A 19709-nucleotide genomic window follows, 5' to 3' on the forward strand; every position below is an offset into this window, starting at 1 on the left:
AAAAGAGAAAAGGGCAGCACTTCTTAACCCACGTGCCCATGAGCTCTACCAGGGTGAACTGGCAACACTGTGGTTATTGTTAATGTTGTTTCCTATCATTTTTATCCCCTTACGATGCATGTGTTATTTCTCCTGTATGCTGGTTCTCCTCACTCCTTCACTCCTCCCCTAGCCTTATTCAAATTGTATTTCTCTCACATATCATTCTAATTCTCCTCCTTTAAGTCCTCCTTGTGCTTCTTAGCTCAGTGATTCATCTGACCTCACATGTATATAATTATATGTGCAGTTCATCTAACGATTGATCACTGTTTCGTGATGGCTCTTCTAGGTTGTTTGGAACGGCAATTTACATCTTTTATTGCCACCGTAATGTCCCTATTAAGAGGCTTCCTTGCAATGATTCACTTTTGTCAGAAACATTATAACTAGAGGTAGAAATAGGATAATGATGGTGTTCCAAGATGTCAGATATTAAAGACCATGGCAAGAAATCATTAAACACAAACTTAAATGTCAGAAGTGCCAGAAAATATAAAATATGCATTTCTATGACTTGAGGCTGTGAACGAAGTGAGCTAGCCGAGAATAAGGAGTGGAACTAAAATAACACCGTTGGTAAGAAGGACTTGGTTGCCCTAAAACTGAAAACATGGCAGAAGCAGAGGAACCATGGTATTGTTCTAGTATTTTGGAACAAGCTAGGGATAAAATATAGGTCTAGATATCTTTATTCAGATGTAAGAATAAACATGGTCTAAGGGCTTCAGTTGAATTATCCTCTAGCCCTGAAAGAATAGAAGCATGTATTTGTAACACAGAATGATGAAAACAAGGATGAAGTCTTCATGGATCCTGTGGCCTTTTCCTTCTGCTCCCTCAACCTCCACCCCACCAGACTCCTTCAAAGCACACACATGCAGCACACACTCACTTTAAATGATCTGGGATGGAATTTCTTTCACTACCCAATTTCATAACTACTTTTTAAATAATTAACAAGAATGTTTAGAAACGTGATTCAAGAAAAGTTAAATCTTAATTTTTCAAATAAGTAATTAAGTACATATTAGGAGGACGTTTTTCACAACAGTCAACAACAATCTCATTTCCTGACTCAAACATAAGGAAGGGATGGTTTCAGAAAGCCAGTCAATTTTAAGCAAGTGAGAAGAAGAACCAGTGTTACTAGGCAGTTAAGACATAAAAATGAAAGCCAGTGAAAGTTGGAAAACGAGATAATCAAATTGCAATCCATGATATGATGCCAAACATGGGCTTTTTGCTGCCTGGCTTCAAGTTACAGGAAAGAAGCACAGAGATATTTTTTTTCCTTTTGGTTTGTTTTGTTTTATTTTAATCTTACAGCTCTCAACAAAGCCATGATTTGTTTTCTACAGGTGTGAATGTGTTTATGTGAAGGAAATTTTAAAATCAACTCTTTTATTGTGTATGTTTTTATTCTCTTTTCTTTGCTACCCAATTTCTTAGGATAATGCTAAAATTATATTTCTCTGTGATATCCACAGCATCAATGTTATGTACACATAATAGATATCTCTCTCTCTCTCTCTCTCTCTCTCTCTCTCTCTCTCTCTCCACTATGTATTTTATTGATACTGGAATATTTTATAAAACAACCAATGCAAGAAAATGCCATGGTACAACTCAGTATTGTAAGAGTATTGAATTAGGACCTGTCATGTGGAGTGCCTCATACAGATCACATTGCTCAGTAAATGTGAGCAATCAAAATAATACTCTATTGATTTAGATCATATGTCATACACTCACTAAAACATTTCAAGCAATTTTTATTTTAATATATAGAGAAATTAATGTTTGCTGAATTCTGTTAACAGTTTAAAAAAAAATAAAAAGAGCAGACACGGTGACTTTGAAGAAAAATATGCCAATATTTCTCCACCTGAAATGTCAATAAATTAGAAAAGCTGTGACTGAAAAAAATGTTATAACTTGCATATTTATGCAGATTATTTCTTTGAAGTTCAGTTTGTGTTGGTCTAAATAATCTTCAAATTCTCTTAATATTTAACATATTTCAAATATATTTTTCTCTTAAATGGTGCTGCTATATCTAAGTATAGTTATATTTACAAAGAAAATGAAAGTTATAGAAGTCTTAAAAACCAATACAATATCCTGGCCAGGCATGATGGTGAACAACTGTAATCCTAGCAACTTGGACATCTGAGGCAGGAGAACTACAAGTTCCAAGCCAGTCTGGGAAAATTGGCAAGACCCTATCTCAAAATAAAATGGGCTGAGGATGTAGCTCAATGACAAAGTTCCCTGTAGTCTGTCCCAAGTCCCCCTGGAAACACCATCAACAACAACCAAAACAAAAAACAAAAAACCAAGACTATACAATATTTAAATCAATTTTTTTTCACCATGATCTTATGCAGTGTGCCTGACATGATATTTATAAAATAAGACGATAGGCTACAGTGGTCCAACAGCAGTAAATTACCTCTATTCATTCCAGTTATAATATCCTATCAAGCATATTTTAGAGAGTATGATTTCATAAATGATGTGGTTTATATTTTAAAGTATAATATGTACATTTCAAGCATTTCAGTTGTAATATGATTTTTTTAGTATGGGCAAAATGATAGCTAACAAGAACTTTTCAATCCACATAGTTTTAAAAAAAATGGAAAAAATATAACAACTAATATTGACCTTACAAAAAATAAAAAGTGTTCAGTCAGCTGAATTGTTTTAACTGTGGTAAAAACAGAGAAATTAAATATTTTAAAGAATAAAACTTCTTGGCAGCTCATCAATATTACTTATGGTTCAAAGACTCATTTAATATTGGTATAAAATAATTCATTACCAGTAATATTTTCAAAAGACAAAACCATTTGATAAATAAACAGGAAACTTACATAGCCAGGTTTGATAGTCTTATATATTCCTTAAGAATACCATAATTGATATGTATTTTCTCTTTTCCATTTATTGTCTCATACTGGATTAACCTTAACTTTCTCTCTGAACACAATAATTCATAAAAGATTCAGCGAATAAAAAATACAGGATTATCTCTTAAATTTGAATATAAAATAAGACAAAGATAAACTGCTATCTAAGAATGATAAATCACATATTCAAAAACAGCACATAAAAAAGAATATCCTACAGTTATGAAAACAAGTAAACAACAACTAAATGCAAATACATAGGAACTAGTAATAATATTGAGGGATAAGGTAGGTATTAGATGATCAAGGACTTCCTGATATCTCCTTTAAAAGTTTATAACCACAGGATGTGGTGACACATTCCTGTGATCTCAGCCTCAGCAAGTTAGTAAGACTCTGCCTTGAAATAAAAAAGAAAAATGTCCGGGGATGTAGATCAGTGGTACAGCACTTTCCTAAGCCCATGTGTGGCCCTAGGTTCCATAACCTTAGGGGGAAAAGAGGGGTGAGGAGGAGAAACCTTAAGAAAAAAGAGGGGTGAGGAGGAGGGAGGGAGGGAGGAAAAAAGGAAGGAAAGAAGGAAGGAAGGCAGGAAGGAAGGAAGGAAGGAAGAAAGGAAGGAAGAAAGAAAGGAAAGAAGAAAAAAAGGAAGGGTTCATAACTAATTAAGACTAAATTATATGTCATATAAACAAACCCGTGGCAAAGCAAATTGCTTTAGATATTCACCTGAAACCCAAAGATATAAAAATAATTTGAATAGTCAAATTAGTTTAAAAGTTGTGTTTTCACTAACTAAATTGTGCTTTTTAAAAAATTAATTAATTATTTTTTTATTCTAATTTGTTATATATGACAGCAGAATGTATTACTACTCATATTACACATATAGAACACAATTTTTCATATCTCTGCTTGTATGTAAAGTATATTCACACCATTTGTGTCTTCATATTTGTACTTAGGGTGATGATATCCATCTCATTTGTGAGATAAAGGTCCTTTATCTCACAAAGGAACATTGGTAGCTGTGAAGCACAGCTGAGGACATCAGCAGCTGTGTGCAATTGTGACTGAATTAAACCTCTCTGTTGTTTCCCGATGTGCAATTGTCATCTTATGGTATGAATGTAAGGAGAGTATGGTGGGTTTTAGGGCACATAAAATTCTATTTCAAACAATGACAAACACAAACTCTTCTCCCATTAGTGTCTAAGAAGCTCCATTATTCTACATTCTTTGTAATACTGGATAATATCAGAGATAAGCTTTGCCAATATGAAAGGTGAAGAAAATTATCCCTTTTGATTGATATTTTCCTTATAAATTATGTTGACCCATCTTTTAATTTGTTTTATCAACATGTTTCTTTTGTGAAAAGTCCATGAATACCTTTTGTTCATTTTCCAATTGATTTGGAGGTTTTTATATTAACTATGTGACATTTTTTCTAACACTTTTTGTCCACATTTACCTTGTATTTTAACCCAACATAAAATTAGAACATATAAACAACCAAAAATTAAGGCCATGACAGTTAAGAAGAATATACAGAACATGCAATTTATTTGAAAATCAAGGAATAACAACACTCATTAATATTTCTTGAACATTAATATTTCTTGAATATGATAACAGGGGGAATATCACTCCACATGCTCAAGATTTGCAATAATAAATTGTTAGCATTCTGCTCATTTACTAATATATAGTTAAAAACTAAAGATCAAAACTGACTAATTTCTGTCAATAAAAAAGAACAATAATAATGGAAAAGTGTAATTTTATATTTACTTCCTCTGACACAGCAATTTCTTCTTAGTTGGGGAAAGAATTAAAGACTATATAAAATAAAGTCCAATCCAGTTGAATGACAATGAGAAAGTATCTGTAGCTACCTTCAGACTCAACATCTTGAACCCAAATCCCCAGCTTGGTATCAAGAACAGGATTCTCTTTCCTCATCTCACTGTCACAATTGCCAACATGATGGACTTTCACCCATGCTGATGAGTCAAGCTAAATTCAGTTGGCATTTATTAATTTGCATTTTAATGGCCCAAATCCAAAAGTCATTTCTCATATTTTCTATAATCTCAGAAATGTTCCTTAATAGCTTTGATCTTTTTATGAAATATATAAATGATACGATCAATCTCTATTCTACATGTTTCGAAGTATTCAGATAGTGACTAGATTAACCCTCAGGATAGAAGAACACACTCTGTATCCTTTTTTTAAAGTGATTATTATTAATTTTAGTTCATCTGGAAAACTGCGGCAACATTTAAGAGTTAAATTTCTGGGATTTATGGTGCAGATGAACTTTCAGGAAATAGGTAGTTGAATGAATTCATTACAGACATTTATTCACAACTCTTCTCATTGTTTCTTCTTCCATTTATTCACTTTTTTCTGACCAACTAATTACAGTTATAAGTCTACTAAGATAATTGAAATACAGAAAATCCTTTCACAAGACTTTCCAAATGCTAGTGATTGAGGGATTCAATGAGTTCCAGGCTATGTAAACTGTCTAAAGAAAGAAATTTTGCTGCACATAAATATGCTTTTCGAACTCCAATGTGAAAGGCTTACAAAGAAGAACTGACAGAAAAAAAAGAAAAACAAAACAATTACCAATGCACATTGAAAAGATGGTACTCAACATCACCCATAATTAAGTAATTGCAAACCAGGGTAACAATGAAATAACATTTTTCCTTAGGCAGATGGATAATCATTAAAATGTTTGACAATACCTTGTAATGTAATAGGTAATACTATATGCAACTGATGGGTGTATTTAAGATAATTTGATATTATCTATTAAGTTGAAAATTGACCTTTCCTTTCACTTAACAATAGTACAGTTACAAATTTAGCCAACAAAACCATTTCAAAAATAGTTACTAAGGTTTTCTTTTTCTTTCTTGAAGCATGTGCATAATAAGGAAATAATTAAATAAATAATTCAGGAAGTAATGGCAAGGTAATTTTACATAATCATTAAATATTAGAGAAAAACATAAGGGTTTTAATAAAAAGGTTTTGAAGCAAATTACTAAGTAGATAAAAAGTACAAGCAATCCATGTTGTTGAAGTTAAATGTACACGCATACACTCATATACAAACACATTCATATCCATATGAGTGTGTATATTTTATAATTCTATTTGTTTATATACAGATATATGAAAACATACACAGAAAAATTTCTAGAGAATCATTTTAACAGGTAAAAATTTTTACATGACTACTTTCAGAAAAGGAGTACTGAATGATGAGGGGGTAAATTTTGTTTTCATTTTGTGTATATCTATGCAGTTCTCTTACCAGAACTTTCTGTGAGGATAAAAGTACTGTGTGACTATACTGTCCAGTTGGGTACTCACTGTTCCATTTAGCCTCCTGGGTCCTTAAAATGTGGCTGATAAGACTGAAAATTGTATTTTTAATTTTATATAGTTTTAATTAAAAAATAAATTTAAATAGCCACATGTGGCTAGTAACTCTCATATCTAATAGTGCTAAATATTATTTATATAACTTTTTTATTTTCTTGTTTTAAAAATGTCAATGAAGGAGATTGAAAATAATACTTGCCCTCAGAATTATGGTATATTTTATTCAAATACCAACTTGTTACTATTTTTAAGAAACATATAGAAATGAGTTTTAGAGAGAGATACTACTAAAAATAAAAAAGAAGGAAAGCCATAGATGTGTATTAAATATTATCATGAAAAAAATGCTCTTATTTATTTAGAACTTTTATAAATGAATGCTTTGTTCCCTAGGAAAGTGGATTTACAGTATGATTAAGTGTATAATCCTTTTTATATGTTCCCAGATTCTGTGTTTGTATTTGTTCAGAATTTTTTGCATTTATATCCAAAGAAATGTTGATCTGAATTTTTACTTTCTAGAAATATATTTTTATGATTTTGTTATCAAGATAATACTGTCCTAATAACATGCATATCAAGATGAATATTATAAAATGAATGTCATTTTTTATTTTTTGGAAAAGCTTGGAAAGGATTGGCAATAATATATATTATAAATGTTTGATAGAACTTACAAATGAAAATGTTTGGGACAGGGCTTTTATTTTTCTTTTTTTTTTTTAAATTTACTTTTTTAGTTGTAGTTGGACACAATACCTTTATTCATTTATTTTTATATGGTGCTGAGGATCGAACCCTGGATCTTGCACATGCGAGGCGAGTGCTCTACCTCTGAGCCACAACACCAGCCATAGGGCTTTTCTTTGTAGAAAATTTTCTGATTATTTTTTTCAATCCTTTTGCTGCTTATAACATAATATATACCAATGTACATAAAGATAAGGTCACTCTGGAATGGTGAAGCTGACTATCGAATATGCCAACAAGAAGCTGTGAAATGTTTTATATGAAAAGGTGAAAGTTCTCAACTTAATAAGAAAAAAAATCACAAGCTTGCTAAGATCTATAGAAAGAATATATCTTCTATTCAGGAAATTGTGAAGAAAGAAAAGGAAACTCCTACTAGAGTTGCTGTCACACCTCAAGCTGCAAAATTATAGCCACAGTGCATGATAAGTGCTAAATTAAGATGGAAAAATATCATATTAACTGGTGGAAGACATGAACAGAATATGTGTCTTATTTGAGGTAACTTGTTGCACCAAAAGGTCCAAGGTCGGGTGCTATCTGTGGTTTTGGATGTCTGCTGGGGAAAGTTGGAACTTATCTCCTGCATAAAATGGGAATTACCATAGATAGATAATCATATGGATAACCCAAGGTAATAAAATTTGTCTTTAGATAAACTTACATGTTTCGGTATTTTGAAATCAATAATAATGTCACTGACTGTGCTAGCTTTCTGACTTATTTTTGTTTTAATTTTTATTTTTGAATTGGAGATACCATTTGTTAAATGTTTCCACTTTACCCTCACTATAGGTTTAACTGAAATTTTCACCCAATCATTTCTTCACACCTGGTCCTTACACAGAATTCTCCATCTCAGTGGTTAACGCCTCCATCCATAAAAATGGAACAGAGTTCTCAAGGAATATCCTTCATGACTCCTTTCTAAACTCCACCTGCAACTGCTGCCATTCTCACTATTTGCTAATCTCCCTTTATGTTACTTCGATCTTTCAAATCTTTTCACTTCTCTTAATCTCCACTGCCACATTTTAAGTCAATTTTTAAATGATCTCAAGCCCAGGTAATCTAGCAATGATGACCTTTATTTATCCTCTCCTGAGGACATTTGTAATTTAGTTACCAGTTCCTGGTACACCCAAGCTTTATCCTTGCCTAGTTAAATTGTCTTTACTCACCTTTGCAAGTGAAGCTTTCTGTGAATTCTTCAAAATAGATTTTGCCAATATACTAGAAATCCTAGCATGGTACCTTGTTACTGTCATATATGCCTATCTTCAATTTAATTACATATTTTAGATTGTGTAATTGTGTAATTTCACAATTACATATCTAATTGTTTAATTAGTGTACAACTGTCTCAGTAGACCACAAAGTCATTCTAGCTGAGGACCTTTCTTTTTTTTTTTTTCACTCTGATATCTTTAGTAGCTATTGCAGTATGTAGGATAAAACAGGCACATAAAAATTATTAAGTGACTCAACCAAGTGTAAGTAAAAAAGCAAATTTTTAACCTTCAGGGGATGATGGGCAACACTTCAATGTTCTATAAAGATTATTAATTTCATTTCCATTCTTTTGCAAGAAACCCTTTAAAAATCCATCTGTAGTACTGTTATATACAGAGAATGTCCAAAGATGTATAGATAACAATACTGAATGGATTCTATTATCAAAATTAGTTGGAATCTCTTAGGGGTAGAGATGTGCCTCAATGATAGACTATTAGCCTAGTATGCATGAGGCTCAGAGTTTGAAACCCAGCAACACATACACATGTGTGCGTGTACACACACACACCACACACACACACACAAATACTTTGAAATCTCTTAATAACAGAATTACTTCCTTAATGACATTTCAAAACCCAGGAGACAATATTTGTACCTCTATTTCCAATGGGTTCAAAACAATTAGTCAACAAAGACCCGTCCAAATTATCATCAAAGAAATCCTTGATCTACCTACTTTTGACTTTCTCCATTAGTACCAATATTGTTCAAGGTCTACATCTTCTTTTATCTGTACAATTGTAGGAACCGTAAAAGAGATCTTTGTTCTTACTTTAATAGCCCTGGAATATAGACCTAATATAATATTTTTAAATATGTTCAGACATTACCACTTTCCTTCTTCAACCTGTGCTTACTGATAACAAGAGAAAACCTTGACCTACTAAACTCAGCATAATCATTTCCCTGTTATCCCACTTGGTTCATCTTGTACCATGCACCACATGCCCTAGCAGTTACATATTTTCTATTCTTGGGATAAATTTATCTTGTTCCCACTCTAGGTTCCCACCCTGGGTTATTGCTCTTGCAGCCTAAAAACTCCTCAATCTGACCTTGAAATGTTGCTTCTTCCACTCTGCATCTTTCCTAATGCCTAGTCATTCTCTTGCCCTCACAGTATGTTATTTTTGTCCAAGGACTTAATACTAGCAGACATTTTGTTCTATTTTTACTTGACTATTTGTTTGCCATTGGTTTCACTAACTGCTCTCATTCACCACTGTATTCCCAGACTCTGAAATACTATATGATAAGTACTAGGGGATCCAAGGAGCAGTTAGCAAATGGATTAACCAAATAAATAATGAGCCATTACAACAAGAAGGTAGAAACCTTATAAATGTGAAGTGGTAGAACAATCTACAACAGGTTTTAAGAATAGGAAAAACCTCAAAAGAAAACTAGATTATTTCAGTCAAATTTATAAAGGGGAAGAACCTGGGAGACTGCGGAAGGAGGATCACAAGTTTATGGCCAGCCTGTGCAACTCAGTGAGACCTGGTCTCAAATATAAAAAGAGCTGGGGTGTAGTTCAAAGGTAAAGCAATTGCCCAGCATGCTTGTATTCTAGGTTTAATCTCAGCACAATGAAACAGCAACTAAACAATAACAACAACAAATTTAACTAAGGTCATTTGAATTTGTTTGCATAGACAATATATCCATAAGAATTGAAAATATTTTGACAGAAAGAATAATGATGACATAGGCAGTCAATAAAATGTTTAAAAATGTGGCAATGTAAGCCAAATTAAGACAATTGAAACCATTTAAACCAATGTATGTCGTATGTCTTTTTCTCTTTCCCATGCATTATGTTTTCTATGTTACTAGTTTTGGGTAAAATATATAGTTCAATTAATAAATAGAGAGATGAATGTATATAGATAAGTCTATCTATATATATATACCTATATAGAGATATAGATGTCTACATGTATCTACATGTATACCTATATATGTGTGTATGAAGATAGATAGATAGATTATCTATCTGATAGATAGATATACACATAAACATAGATGAGATCTCATCTTTTTCTTTTTTTTTTTTTTTAAATAGTACTGGGGATTGAACTCAGGGGCTTGTATAAATTCAGTATCATTCCTAACAGGTTTAAGGAAAATATACACAACATACCTAGAAAATCCTTTGTATAGAATATTAAAGAATTGTAATATAATTTTATATTTCTTCAAAATGGATTTTAAATGGAATAGTCATTAAAAATAAATACAATTAGGAGACAAGACATTTTTGCTCTCAAGATGACTCTAGATGTATCAAGCAAGATTATTTTCAAGTCTTAAAAATTTTCACTTCAGTAGGAGACAGGGGGATGCATTTCAGTAGTATGAGGTGCTGCAACTATCATCTAATGTTTGTGAAAAATTGAAGTTCCTTGCATGTGACCATGCAAGGAAACTAAAATTAAATTTGATATAGTTCCACTGTACTACTAAAATATCTGCATTATATCATGTTATTAGGCCTCAGAAATTTGACCAATGCATGGCTCCACACCATGCATCAACAAAGTTGCATAAACTGACATGTTCTGAAAGGTCAAAAAGGCGGGGGAAATCTTATCTCTATGTCATCTTCAAAGTTTTCAAAATTCTCTTGAAAATATTTTTTTCTTAAATTTCACCATAAATAAATAGAAAAATCTGGATGTTTACATACTTAAATCTCTTTTGAAAATTCCATTTGTAGAAACATAACTTTAATGGATGAATCACAATTATACACATTTAAGGATTCAACGTTACAATTATATGGAAACACAGAATTATGAAATTAAACTAATTAACATATCTGTAACCTTATACATTCATTATTTTTAGTAGTGAGACAGAGTTTATTTTGATTAATTTTGATATATACATTATTTTTAAACATGGTCACCCTATTCTGCACCAGATTTCAAAAACTTATTCTTCCTGCCTAACAGAAACATTGTATTCTACACATTTAAAAATTTTTCTAATTAGTTCTTCATGACTGAGAATTAACCATATATGAAATTATTCAGAAAGAAAATGAAAGGCAGAACTATTCATCAGATGTTCAAGGGCATGTAACTATACCCTTGAATTTCTCAAAATAGACTGATTGCCCTGAACCCATGTCAGAGTGCTGACCTCTCAGGAAGCCAAATTCCAAAACAATTGTAATTACTATAATTGCAATAAATCTGGCCTCTTTTATCGTCTAGCATTTTTTTCTGACTATATACACCTCTAGGTCTGAAAGAATTAAATGAGAATGTTCAAAAAAAAATAAATACTGGAATTGTAGTCATTTGATTACATATCTAGGAGGGCATATCATAGAAAATTGAACCAAGTTCTTATGCAAACAGTTAAATAAGTGATGGCTAGTAATTTTAAAAAAGTGATATTTATTTTATTTTACTTTTATTTTGTTGGTACCAGAGCTTTAACTCAGGGACACTTGAGGACTGAGCCACATCTCCAACCCTCCTTTGTATTATATTTAGAGACAGAGTCTCACTGAGTTGCTTATCATCTTGCTTTTGCTGAGGCTGGCTTTGAACTCGAGATCCTTCTGCCTGAGCCTCCTGAGCTGCTGGGGTTACAGGTGTTCGCCACAGTGCCCAGCAGAAAGGGGTATTTATATCAGTGCTTTATTTCTAACCAAAGAAGAATTTTAAATATATTGATAGTTTTGGTTTCAATCAAGGATAACTTATTCAAAAATATTCATAATAATTAAATATAGCTATAGATGTGGACTTATTAGTAACGATCAGCATCATTGAGAATAAAAGTGGTTATACCATCTGAGACATTTAGTCCTCATCAATGCATGTGGTAGTAGAATCTAGTTTTTAGATGATTCACAATGGTCACTTAAGGTGCAATGTCAATTTTTTTGCTTTGGTCCCATTTTCACCTATGTGAATAACTGTATGGAGTACAGGCTAATTGTGCCACACTTGAAAATACATGGAAACAATGAGTATGGCCTCTTATATTTAAAATTAAATTTGTGCCTAAATAGACCTCCGGTGTGAGGATTAGAACTTCTCTTGCTAATTCTCCTGTTTTCATGACCATTACTTTCAAAACTATGCTGAAATTTATTTTAGACGTTTGTAACTTATAGAAAATTAAGAATGAGCCAAATATTTAGAATACATTTGATGTCTTCTTTCCTAAACATATTTTTAAAAAATCTTTGCTGAAAAATACGTCACTCCATTTGTTTCTCTGATGTATATGGGTGTTATGATAAATTTTGATCCCTATTTGATGATTAAAATTTAGAAATTATCTAAATATATATAAAATAATTTCAAAATGAATAATGTGGATATAAATGTATTTGAGTATTTCAAAGTAAATAATAAAAATAAAAGAACTATGAAGGTTTCCTACAATAAAGAATGGTAACTACAGTGGAGAGAGCTATGCTGAATTCAAAGACATTGAAATTCAACTATTTATCAACATAGCACACCCATTAAAGCAATTATGCTGGCTAGAGTCCTTGGCCATCAGGTTAAATGGAACAAACGCTTCCTGTTCAAAAGAGGTGGCAACAACAAAATGTATTTACTTATTTAAACAAAACATTTCAATTAGATTTATCCTAGGAGAATTGTAAGAAAACTGGAGTTAGCCTTTTAGCCTAGACCTTGAAAACATGTGAAGAATAGGAAACTAAAGCCAAATGACCCCTACTAACATATACTAATCCTCCTCACAGGGCAATCCTTGCAAAGAAGAAACCTTACCTGAAGCTAATGATACTGAAAGCCAGAGCTTAAGATCTTCCATACAATTTACCCATTTAATTTGACCTCAAAAAAATAACCTTCTGATCAGTATATGGTTCCCTTTCTATCCCTGTCTACAACATGGTTTTTCAACCTTGACGGTGCCAACATTTTTGGGTGGACAGTGTGTGTTGTGAGATGCTGTCCTGTGCATTGTAGGATGCTTCTCCCTGAACTCTACTTCTTAGACTCCCTTAGCAAATCTTTTTGCCACCAGTCATGACAATCAAGACTATCTGCAGAACTGAAAAATATCTCGTAGGGACAAAACTACTCCCTGATAAGAATCACTGGCCTAAGAAAAACAAATAAATAAACTGTACTGTCAAGAACACAACGACACTCATGAGTATAATCAGTGTGAGTTTCACGACTGACCTTATTCGATACTGGGGAACCCATGTATAGGCTAGGGACAGACACTGTAAAAAATAACAAAGTTTCTATGATCATAGCATGTGAGGTCACATGCCAATCAGAATTTTTTGATAACCTTTCTTCATCTCAAATTTTAAAAGATTACCTTTCTTCATCTCAACTTTTAAATTTTGAGTCCTTTTTTTATAGCAATACTGTGTTTATGTTGCCTTGTGTCTTACCTTCCCCTAAAAAAGCAACTATTCCCAAGACCCAAATCAGATGATTAGTTCCCCATGTCATGGTGGTATAAAGAGTTGTGTCTATCAGTCCCACATACACAATGGCACAGCAAATGAAAGAGCAGATGAACCCAAACCAGGATGGCATGCAAAATACCTGATGCTATCTATATGTGAGAAATCAAAACATATTCCTTGGTTCTACTGGAAGCTCATACCTTATAATGTCTTACAGAGAGTTCAAAAAAATGTGATAGTGAAAATTTCCTTTGGAGTCACTCTGTTGCCATATATGAATTTCTTGCATCAGTTTTAGGCTATTTTTTTTTAAAGAATGCATTTTAACACAAATTTTCTGAGATTCGAGATTAGAGTCAATTGTTGTTTTCCGTATTAGTGAATGAGGTTTAAAAAAATTAATTTTAATATTTAAGTACATGAAGCTTAGGCATATTTTTCCAACCCATTTCTAATTTCAAAAATTGATTTTATAGAACCATTTATGACTGCTGGTGGTTTTTGCCAAGACCTCTGGTGATATTCAAATTATTGATTGCAGAAGGAATACAGCTAATACATATAAAACATTTTTCCCCATTATGACATCGTGCATGTGCTTTTGTCTGAAATAGTTCTGGCTTTAAGAGATAACATTTCTAAACACTTTAAAATTATTAAGAATGGTTTGGGAGCTAAATCACTTCTTACCCATTCTTCAAGTCAAAGAGTTATATGCTTTTCAATTCCCTCCTTCATTAGAAATTTGCCTAGTTTCAATCCAAAAGAATGCCTTAAATATCATTAATTCCTAAAGATTACTTATTTTTATTTCATTTTAGACAGTTATACCTAATAGTATCCCTGCCTATAGGGTCTGTTAACCATAATTACATGGCAGAAAGCATCCATTAATCATGTTAAAAATGTGTTTAAGTTGGGAAATGACAATGCGATATCAGATTATATTGTTTTAAAATAAATGGGCAGTTATGTTTTTGTATATATGTCATATTAAACATTAAGCTATTCTGTTATCATGTTTATCAATAATGCTTCTCAATTGACTTGATATACTTTTATTCTAAAATTTTATAGCAATCTAATCCAATTAAGCATGATGGCAATTAAAATATTGATAATAGAAGAAAGATCTGCAATATGACTAAACATTTATCTTCTGATAATAGATTTCTTTTCAACAGATGGCTTAGGAGAAATTGTAAATGCAGACATTAGCCTCAAATGAACTTTAAAAACACAATTGTACGTAACAATATAACTTGGAGTTGGTATAAAGTGATTAAACATATTTGCCTGAAATAATTTAGAATCAGGGTAATTTGTATTTTTGATCTCTCATTTGGGTTAGCTGGTGGCAAATATATCACCCTTCACTCCCCTAACCCTTCTGACTCCAATCCCTGAACTACTTGCTGACATTCCTATGACTTATAAATGGCTTAATTATCTGCATTGTGACATAAATGTCTTTAGGGAACCTATGAATCTTAGGATATCAGTAAATGAGAATATTTGCTAAATGTGAATATGGTAATTAAGAGTCATAGGCAACACAGAGGAGAATAGAAATAGACCTGGAAATAATTTTTAAAAGATTCAACACATATCCATAAAGATAAAAGAGCATTAATTAGCACATAAAGGAAACTATAATGAGATAGGATGGGGGTGGTAGGTAGCACCAACAAAAGCATTTGGATAATGAAATAATAACATGAAAGCTTTACTTTTGTTTCTTTTTTGATGTCGTGGAGGCTAAAAAGGCTATGAATAAATGCTAAATAGAAACAAACAAACATCATTAGTGATCAGAGGAAAAACCTCATTAACTGTGTAAGGAGTTATGAGTAAGAACAGCCACATAAAAGAATATTCAAATATGGATGAGTTTCTGCATTGCTTGACGGCTTGACTACTGGAGGCCTAGAATCTCCATTAAAAATGTTAGCTAATGATAAAGGAAGTAAAAAATGAAAATTCATTTAATTATTGTTCTCCAATTCTATGGAAAAGAATTCACATTGACTTTACCAAGGTTATCACTAACATACTCTCTCACTACCAACTCCTACTTTCTTCTTCCTGTCTGATTTTACCATGGAAGGCTTGATGGCAGCATATCTTAATGATTTCCTGCTCTCATTTCTAGTGATACTAAAGATCATCCAATGAAGATGATGAAGATGTACTAGATATCATTGTATGCTGTGTATTACATTTTTTTCTTAAATGTTAGTATTATCTCCTCAAAGTAATCCATACTCTACAAAAGTGAGCAATCTGCTTTATATAGTTTTGGTATCCCACAAGTATTAAAAAGGGTTGCATACCCAATGCTTAGTCCTTGAACACCTATAAATCAACTTAGTTTAATAAAAAATGTGATTAATTTCAGCTAATAATGACCTAATTGTTAATATACATCTGTTTATTGGTTAAATTTGGCCCAATAGGTATATATAAATATAAATACTTCATGATTTTCATTACCATTTTTTCTTAATATTGAAAGCACTGAATGAGAGAAGTTTCCTCGTCCATCTCTTCCCTTTCTCTATCCTATGATAAATATAAAGATTAAATCTCTATCCCAAATATACAAATGGGAAGGCATGTTTAAACGTAGCCAATGATGTTTATTTTTGTCCTTTATTATGGAAAAGCTTTTCTTAGCCTTGCACTGTCTTTTATCTGTATTTTATGAGCTCATTTATAGGCGGGATATTTAATCTTTTATTACAGAATAATGAATAAATAACTGCATTATTTTTCAGCATTGCTTGTAATTAGATTTTGCAGTATTTGCCATAGTTCATTCACGATAACTTCCTCAACTGTTAATCGTAGATAAGTCTCTTAACCTTTAGGGAACTAGATTTATCAGAAAGGCAAATGATATATGCTTTTATGAGAACAAAATAAATACATTCAGTCATTTGAGTACTGTTACCTAAGCATTGATTAAGGAGAGTGAAAGTGGCCCCTGATAGAATACTAAATTCTAAACTTAAAACACAGCAACACTGGGGCTGGGATTGTGGCTCAACAGTAGAGCATTCGCCTAGCATGGGCGGGAAACCGACACCCTTTGATCCTCAGCACCACATAAAAATAAGGCATTGTGTTGTGTCCATCTACATCTAAAAAGTAAATATTTACAAAAAAAAAAAAAACACAGCAATTCTATCCAAAGGTCAACTTTAGAAACCCTTCTTGCTGCCTGATACAGGAACCCACAGAATTACAAAGTAGTAAGGAAAAACAAAAAGGAAAGGGGACAAAATAAGTTAATAATTACTTGGGCATGGTTAACCATTCTTTTTAAAATCTCAGAATTTGTATGGCCAATCTAGAAATATATAAAGAAAAGTATTCACTCTAAGCAAATATTATTCCTATGAGTACATGCTGAGTAAAAAGGGTAAATGAGGAGAAAAATGAAGCATATGGTGACAGGGGCATTTTATATCAATAGATTTCCTTATTCTAATGATATTCCAGCCTGACCTTTCCACCTGAAATGCATTGCAAGTGCTGGAGGTGAAGAATAGAAAGTTAAATGCATCTAGAGAGCAATTTAAACAATACTGAAATGCATTAAGTAATTAATTATTCAGTACTTACAAAAGTTGTGTTTTCCAATAATAATGTGGTAGCATTTGTTTCTATATTCAGTTTAATGACATGTCCATTCTCGCTTTTATACACCACATCTGTATCTGCAACAACAAAGACATTAACAATTGACAAATACATTGACTAGGTAATACAATAACTGTAGGGGAGAAGATGTGCATAATAAACAGACACATTAGAACAATCATTGTTAGCCTTCAATAACCCAAGCAGATTTCTGTACTTGGCTCACATAAATTCTTCTGAAAGATGGGGAAGCCTGCTTAACACATGGTCTATTGCACAATGAACACAGGGTTAGTGAGAAGGCCACTCAGTCTCATGATTTAACAAAATGAAAATTAATTAAAATATGGGCAATCTGGTGCCCATTCCGAGATGAGAGACAGTGAGGAGTCTCTGGTTTCCAAAGTAAGCCATTACCAGTGAGTGAGGTGCTCAAATTTACAAGGGCTCCCTGGTACTGTAACTGCACAGAATGCTAAGAGAAGTCAGACTGAAGCACCCTCAAGCAGCCCTGACCACATTCCTGGCACTTCTGCCACCACTCAATCCCTCCTTAACCTCTTCCTCTCTGGGCTAGAGAATTTTCCTCTGGTATTTTATGAGCTTTATATGATCTCAGACCCAAATTTCTATGGCTGCTACCATACCATCAAACACACTTTGTCAACATCAGGAGAAAGATCTTATTTTAAATGACTGCATTGCTTTTGGATGGCTAATTTTATATCTGCTGAGTTAGATTTCATCACATTTTAAATGATATCATGTTAAGAATACCTCAGACCCAAAGAATCAACTTGAAGAGAAACTTATAGGATAAAAGGACACTTAGGAGTTAAAAAAAAACATATTTGTGGCCAGGGATGGTGGCACATGTGACTCAGGAGTATCTCAAATTCAAGGCTAGTCTCAGGAATTTAGCAAGATCATTTCTCAAAATAAAAAATAATGAGGGCGGGACTGTAGCTCAGTGAGAAAGTACCCAGTGCCAGAAAATAGTAATAATAATAATAATGATAACAATAAGAACAGTATATATCTACAAAATACACATAAATATATTTACACATAGTTGATTATATATGTGCACATATGCTTAAATGTATTTGTGTGCAAGTATCCATATATATGTGTGTGGACAAGGTGAGTGTGTGCATAAAATTAAAGGGAAGATATACAAATAAAAGTAACCTTGAATACTTTCTTCTCCTTTCTTAAAATGATATTCTCTTTTCCAGTTTAACAAAATTCAGTGGTTTTACATGCACCACTCTAACTCCCTATTATTGCAAGAAAGGCAAACTTAATGGGGGATGCTTATATTACTTATACTAAGTGAATTTATACAAATTACAATCTCTCAAAATTTGGAAGTCTTCACCAGCGTCCTGGGAAACAGGTAATGCACTGCACGGGTGAGCTATGGAGATTAACTGCAGGAACATATGTTCTGACAATTTGGCAGAAAGACATTTTTCTGACTTTTCTCTGATTATTTCAATAATAAAAAATTGTAACACCTAGAATTAAGAAGATGAAAAGTGATCAATGCTTAAAAGAAAAATGGTACTTTACTCAGAGTTTCATTACAAAAGACTGAGAGCTCAGTATCAACTCATAGTATTTAAAGATGTCACAGAAGTAGGTAGTTATTCTTGACACATATGTTAGAACCCTGAACTGAGGAACAGAAAAATACAAATCAAATTTTTTTAAAGGGAGAAAAGAGACCAAGAAGGGATGTTCCAGTTACTTCCTAAGGTACTGGCTGTATAGACTGAGAGTGTCTGATCTTTGAAATAAGTCATGCTACCACCTTCTGAATTTCTGTCATCAGCTGCCAATCAATTGGATTCCTCTTGTCATTAATTTTAACTCTTTAATAACAGGTTCACACAAATAGAAAATATTTCTTTTGATTCATATTCCTTTCTATCTCATTTATGAATAGGAACACCAGTCACCTGGTGTTATCTTTGCTATCTTTCAGCATTTACTCTCTTTCAGCTATGAATTTATGTTTGTTCTGAATTTAAAGTTTGTTCAATCTCAAACTTAAGTTCTAACACTCATGTCTCCTTGTACTTATGTTTCTCTCTCTCTCTCTCTCTCTCTCTCTCTCTCTCTCTCTCTCTCTCTCTTTCTCTCTCACACACACACACAAACACACATACACATACACTGGACCACATTTTTATTTTGCTGAACACATCATTTTAGATTAGCAA

At 32.6% G+C, this 19709-nt stretch overlaps 1 protein-coding gene across 1 annotated transcript in view; it reads right to left on the reverse strand.

Moving 5' to 3' along the window:
* Positions 1-19709, reverse strand: part of Dpp10 (dipeptidyl peptidase like 10) — a 622276-nt gene that overhangs the window by 300592 nt on the left and 301975 nt on the right. The window contains exon 4 of the mRNA XM_076865657.2: positions 17464-17558. Within this exon, the coding sequence (XP_076721772.2) occupies positions 17464-17558 (95 nt within the window). The remainder of the gene's footprint in view (positions 1-17463; positions 17559-19709) is intronic.

The sequence above is a fragment of the Callospermophilus lateralis genome, chromosome 9 (genome assembly GCF_048772815.1).
Source record: "Callospermophilus lateralis isolate mCalLat2 chromosome 9, mCalLat2.hap1, whole genome shotgun sequence".
Taxonomy (NCBI): Eukaryota; Metazoa; Chordata; class Mammalia; order Rodentia; family Sciuridae; genus Callospermophilus; species Callospermophilus lateralis.